This window comes from Pinus tabuliformis, chromosome 6 (assembly GCF_031772625.1).
Source record: "Pinus tabuliformis cultivar Carrire ecotype Pingquan chromosome 6, CPIR1, whole genome shotgun sequence".
NCBI classification, from domain to species: Eukaryota; Viridiplantae; Streptophyta; class Pinopsida; order Pinales; family Pinaceae; genus Pinus; species Pinus tabuliformis.
This window is the reverse complement of record NC_142292.1, coordinates 142,464,613-142,471,474: the sequence shown is the minus strand read 5'-3', so window position 1 is coordinate 142,471,474 and position 6,862 is coordinate 142,464,613. Positions and strand designations below refer to the sequence as shown.

The following is a 6,862-nucleotide window of genomic DNA, read 5'->3' as shown; positions in this document are numbered from 1 at the left end:
AAGTTTAATGAGCATAATTAGTTGCCATGAGGTCTACAATGAGTGAGCTACCTTATGATTTGTAAGGATTCCATCCATGATTTCTCACTCTTTGACAAAACATGCTTGTTGAGGATCTATTTTTGTCTTCAGAAATGGTTTTAGTTAATGAACCATGACTCCTGAGATTATGTTGTGAATCACATTAGAGGGAGTGATTGGTCTGAATCCACTGGGATTTGTCGTCACCCATTTATTTGAAATCAAAGTAAGGAAGGTGGAATTGAGTCATGATCAGACTTGTTGTTATCTAGATTATCCATAAGCACATGAATTATTTTACCAGGAAATGCCATCCCACTTCAAAGAATTTAGAGGTAAAACCATCGCGACCCAACACTTTGTTAGTGGGAAGTGCTTTAAATATTTCTTCTAAATCTGAATAAGGTACCTCCCTCATTAAAGCCTTATAATGGTCCTCTTTTAGGACTCTTGGGATGAATTTCTTAGTTTAGGAAATAACCTCCTCACGAAACCGGTCGAGTTCTGAGAGAATATTTTGGTAGTAAGAGATTAATTCTTCAGAAATCTCCTCATGTTGGAGCAACCTTGCTCCATTTGAACTTCCTATAGCCATCGAACCCTTGATTTCTATCTCCACAATATTACTTCATGTTTATGCCTTTGTTCTAATGCATGGAGGAGGTGTCACTCTTCTTCAATCAATTTCCTAGTTCTCCTTCCATTTATAATCTGTTGTTGGATTTCCCGCATTAAGGCCTTGAGGATCTTCTTTCCCTTGTGGATATTTTTGAATACCCTTTGGTTCAATTCCATGATATTTTCCTTCATCTCCTTTAATTTCCACTCAAAATCCTTCATTAAACATCATTCCTATACATGGATCTATGTCCACCATTCCTCTAGTTTTTCAATAAAATTTGGCCTTTGAAACTAGAAGGCTTCAAGACATAATCGATTTTTTTTGGGCCATGTTAAGGTCAATTTCCAATTAAATGGGCCACTGATCTAAGCCTAAGTAGGTGGGATGGGCACTTATAAAAATATGTCTTGTTCCAGAAGCCCAAGTAAGAGGAAAAAATTGTCTAACCAAGAGGATCTTTGTTGTTTGTTGTTGCGCCTATTTTTCCAGGTGTAGGTCCCATTTACAATTTCTACATCCTCAATATATAATTCTTGAATGACCTCTTGAAATATCTGGGTGGCTCGGTCTAACTAACACAACCCCCCTTTTTTCTCATCCAATTATTTGATCATGCTTAAATCTCTTTGCTAGGATCTAGTTCTCCCCACTTTGGATATTGTGGAGTTGAACTAAACCTTGAAGGAAGCCCATCTTATCACTCTGTCGTAGGGCCATAGATTTTTGTTAGACATACCTTCTCTGCTAAGCCAATACACTCGAATAATCATGAAATGGTATGGGGGAAGCCACTGAATTTGAAAATTCAATTATTCTTGGGTCCAAAAGGACTATGAAACCTCTAGCACTCCCCCGCACATCTAAAGCTAGGCCTTCCACATGTGGAAAACATTTTTTTATTGTTGCAAGCAACTTTTCTTTTCTAATATACTTTGGAGTTGATGCCCCTTATGTTCCATGATACCACCTTCAATGGGGACCATGGGTGATGCATAGAAAGTCTTCTATGAGTACACTGGTTTCTCCCGAATTAACCATAATTTCACCCACTTATCCAATTACCTCATGTGATGTATTTATCCCTTTTTTCCTTCTCTCGACTCTAGGGATGGAGACTGATCGAGAAATTTTTTGTCAAGCTCCTTCAATTATGAGGGATGAATTTACATTAACTTGGTCTATTCGTACTTTCTCCATTCAATGTAAATTTGTTGGAAATGGTTCAGTTGCTCCAATGGGATGTCTTCCACTCCTACCTTGGCCTAGCTACCTAAGAAGGCCACCATTACTCTTTCATCAGAGTTCAAATGATCAATCATATCATATGCTCCAAAGTCATTTAGGCTTGTGCTAGAAACTAGCGATGTCATGAGGCATTAAGGTTGCTTCCGAGGTTTTTTTCTTAATGACCTCTTTCTTGTTAGGGCTTTCCTTTGTGGCTTCCACTCTCATAGGTTTTTAGGTCTGAAGCACTAGTTCAGCTGCTGGAAGTTCCTCTTGATTATTGGGGTTGCTTAGAGTAGATAATCGATTAGTATTGGGATGCGGCTAGGAAATATTCCCTTAATTCACTTGTTCTTTGTTATTTTTTTGTTTATTACCATGTTTCTTCTTGCTGATAACCTCCTGAAAGCCATTTTTCGTTGGGGCCATGGCAGGGGTGGGGGCTCTTCTATGGGGCATTGCAAGAAATCCTCAAATAGGTGGCAATATTAATGGTAGATCCAAGACCTAAAAGGAACATGCTCTTAATACAATGGTTGAATCCAGACTTCATCTTGATACTCAATCTCAACTAATTTCGGCAAGGGTTTTGAGATATTCATGTATACACATATTCAAGTGTAGGAGGCTTGTCGCCCTTTGTTTGTAATATCTAAATCCTTCACAAATTTCCCTTTGGATTTTCTGATGGCCTCCTGAATATCCAGCTCCCAATAATCTTTTAGGAGAGAGTATAAACTGCTCCATATTCATATTATAGCAGGGTTCCTAGTACCTAATGAAGAAAATCACGTAATTAAGATAGTAGGGGCCACTCTCAAACATGCCTTTGCGGTCCTCCAGATCATGAAAAATAATGGTAAAGAATCGTTTGGCTTGAGGACGAAGTTCTATTGGTGCTCTAGGATGCCATTTTAGTTACATCCACCTGAGGATCTCTTGTTATTTAGGCCATACCCCCATCAATTTTCATATAATCACATCGTCCTACATGAACTGGCAGGATTTCTCCAAGTGATTGTTAGGGATAACCACTTGAGGGTTCAATGTCGCCTAACGTAAGAAACAACCTTAGAGTCTAAACTACCATTAAGCACCTTGTGCAGGTGAGTCTTATTACACTTCACAAGCTTGCGAGCCATTTTTTTTGTATTTGGTAGAGGGGTGATGGGAGACATTGAGTACATTCTTGAAGGAAAGGACACCCCCCAGAGGGACCAGTCATATGGACAATGCCCACGACATTGGTGTTAGCATGGTTGAGACTGTGACCAGTTTCAAGTGAGGTACCTATGGTTACAATAATTCACTAGAAGTCCTAAATACCTTCAAACCCTCATCGCTCACAATTTAAATGGCTTATATTTTTATTTTAACTAAAAAATACAATTTTTTTACCATTTAACTTAGTATTTCATTAAATATAATAATATAAATGGTTTAAATTTTTATTTTAACTATAATCTTTATTTTACATTGTTTAAATTATATTTTTAAATGTCCAAATTTAATCATCATATTTAAATATTTGAAAACATTTGACGTTTATAATTTATAACATTATTTTAAAATTGTTAACTAAATTTGAAATTAATTAAAATATAAAATACAAAATACAAAATCTCCACTTATTATTATATTATCCCTCATTATAAACAAAACACAATATATTACAAGAATTGTACCGAGAGGTACTCTACAACCGAGTATAGGGTAGATCTGTAGGTGTTAAATATTAGATATGTAGGTGTTAGATGTAAGATGTGTAGGAGTTAAATATGTGAATATGTTTTAATTGTTGGGTTCATAAGTATATATATGTTCTGTAACATTCTTACTTTGTTTAGAATAAATAAAAAAATAATTATTAATAATTAAAAAAAATAAGATAAAATACTAAATCCATCTGATGTTTTTGGGCTCTAGGTGTTTGTAACTCATAGTTTTGCCCATGATATTATTCTCTAATGGTCAAATTACACACAAAAAGTAGTAATAATAATTAAAAAATTAGTAATTGTTGGATCTCTCTCTCTCTCTCTCTCTCTATATATATATATATATAATTTCCTAATTTTTGTTATTTATTTATATTGTTATTTTCACTATTGATTCTTTATGTAATTATTATTATTATTATTATTATTATTATTATTTTAAATTAAGTTTTATCATTTATTATTTTTATTTATTTTTAATATTTTATAACTAATTAGTTTGATTATTTAAGTTTGATCCAAATATTATTTTTATTTTATTATATTATTATATTTATTTTATTAATTGTTTTATTGTTTTGATTATTTAGGTTTCACCTAAATATTATTTTTCTTTTTCCTTTTAGATATTCATTTCATTAAAATTTTCCTTTTGATTATTTATTTTCTTTAATTCAATATTAACAATTCTTTCTTAAAATATTATATTTTAGTGAGCTCTAATTGTTTTCTTTATATCAAAATATTATTTATTTAGTCAAATCTAACCGTTATATTATAATGGCTAATTTTTTTTCTCTTCATCTAATTTAACTTGATGCCAAGATCTTGTTCTTCAAAACGTGTCAAAAAAAACTCTCATGATGTGATTTAAACCAAAAGTTTTCTTACTTTTCATAATATAGATCACATACGGCTAAATTTAATTAATTAATAATTAATAATTTTAAATAAATTTAAATAAAATCGTAAATTTATGTATGAAGATTCTTGGGCTCAAGTTTTCACAACCCATGGTTTTATCGAGTGTATTATTTAAAAAATAAAAAATAAAAGTAAACATAAAATAAAATAACATAAAAAATTAATGTGGTATTGATGATGAACCATACTTGTTGGTTTGAAAGACACCGGCAAAAAATTTCTCTTATGTGATTTCTATCAAAAGACTTTTCTGAAGTTAATAATTAAAATAAAATTGAGATAAAATAGTAAATTTACGGATAAAGATTTTTGGGCTCCAAGATTTATCAAGGCATGATTTTTCTAGTGGTATTCTTCTCTAATGTAGTCTATTTAAATGTATTCTTGGCTAATGTAAGACATTTGTTGCAATTAAAAATTTCAGCTATATCAAAATAAATACCAATTTCTACAACAAATATCATAACCTCACAATTTTCATAAGTACTAATTTGGCAAAGAAAACCACTAAATAAAGGCAAAGCACGTGAATATCCATATCTTCTAGGTAAAACTGGGGAAAATTAGCCTTGATCACGTTGTTACATAGCATTACATTTTCCTAGGCTGTTTTGTATGTTATTCAATTTCTCTATGTATGAACTTTTACTCTTGAGTTTCAACAAAAATGAGAGCATGCGAAAAAAATATGGTATATGCAGTCCTACAATTTGTTTATATTTTTTTTTTACCTTCCCATAAAAACTGACTAGAATATGATTCTCATATATTCATAACAACTCGGTTTAGATACAATAGTGATTGAATTTTATTTAGGATATGGAATGATACCATTAATAATATGCTCGAGTCTTGTAAATATAGAGGTATATATTCTTATTGTTTTAATGTATAAGAGCTTATTAGGTTTTAGGTTTTAACAACATAGCTTCAAGTATTACCGAGTTTATATATATATATATGGTCTAGATCCTGCATCAGGATCCATTCAACTTGTGGGATGAAAAGCCTTGAAGTGTACCACTAGAAATTTGATCCTTCTCGACGCTTAATATAAATCTAAGCTCTAGTTAAAATAAGATTAATAAAATATATTTAAATTTAATATAGCAAGTGAAATAATAAATATCTGCCTCAATAAAGTTTCAAAAATTAAATAGATAGATAAACTTGAAGAAAAACCACAAAACAGATTTCGTTGTGAACTTGTATGGTTTAAGTATGTTTTCGAAAGGCAATTTGTATTCCAAACAACACTGTATTATCAAAACGCGAAAACTCCTATTTAAGATCATCTTAGATTAAAAAAAAGTACCACGAGACAAGCAGCCCCTTTACTTACCTTCTTATATTTTGATGTGAAATGCGATGCCAACTCCTCCGATCACATGCCCCCATCTCCTCCACTGCAATTCGATGCCGCTTCTTTTCTCCCTCTCTTCCTCATGTGCCCTATGTGACTTTCGGCGGACGCATTCTCCGAATTGGAAGCAAAAGATAGCGGGAAATTAAGCCGAGCCCTGGCTCCTCGGATCTTGAACGCAGCGCGGTCATATGCGAGACCGGCCTCTTTGGCAGTGTTGAAAGTGCCCAACCAAACTCGAGAGCTCTTCCTGGCGGGGTCTCTGATTTCTGCAGCAAACTTTCCCCACGGGCGCTGCCTGACTCCTCTGTACAGCCTGCCTTTCCTGGGCTTCATCTCTCCTTTCTCTTTCTCCTTCGGCTCTGCCTTTACCTCTACAGCCTCCGCACTTCTGTAATTTTCTTCTGTAATTTCGTTCCCTTTGTCTTCTGATATTGATCTGCCGCTGTTATCATGCCATGAACTCCAGGTGGCGGCGTCACTGGCCTGGATATCATCGATATGGTCAATATTAATATAAACACCACCGTTGCCGCTCTGATCAATATCTATATCTTCCTCCACTTCCAGCAAATGGTAGCGAATCAACTCCAACATATTCATGCTCGAACGGGCCCCTGCGACATCCATGGTGGTCTCGCTCCAGTCCGTCAGATTGATTGCTTTTTCAGTAGCAGTTATGCGGGCAAGTGGTGGTGCAACGCGGGCGATCCAGAAATGGGTGGGATTGTAAAGCAATCATTTCATTCCTATCTGTGCGGGATGTACATTGCCCAGCGCATTCAGATTGGATTTTAAAAATAATATAGTTTTAGGCTCTACGCACTGCATCCGTCAACATGCTTACGTCCTCCTTGTATTTTAACGACGTGTCCACACAAGCTTTATAGGGAATCTAATGTAATAATTACGAAATCGCATTTTCCGAGTAAACAAATGTAGGGTTCGAATCAGCCAGAAGCACATTGTACGCTTCTCTTCCCTTCTCTC

General features: G+C 34.2%; 1 protein-coding gene across 1 annotated transcript; it reads right to left on the bottom strand.

Annotated features, from left to right (window-relative positions):
* Positions 1–5,862: 5,862 nt before the first annotated feature.
* LOC149257772 (uncharacterized) lies at positions 5,863–6,502 on the bottom strand. The gene has a single exon (XM_089387685.1). The coding sequence runs from the start codon at positions 6,500–6,502 to the stop codon at positions 5,894–5,896; it is 609 nt and encodes a 202-aa protein (XP_089243811.1). The 3' UTR covers positions 5,863–5,893.
* Positions 6,503–6,862: the final 360 nt, after the last annotated feature.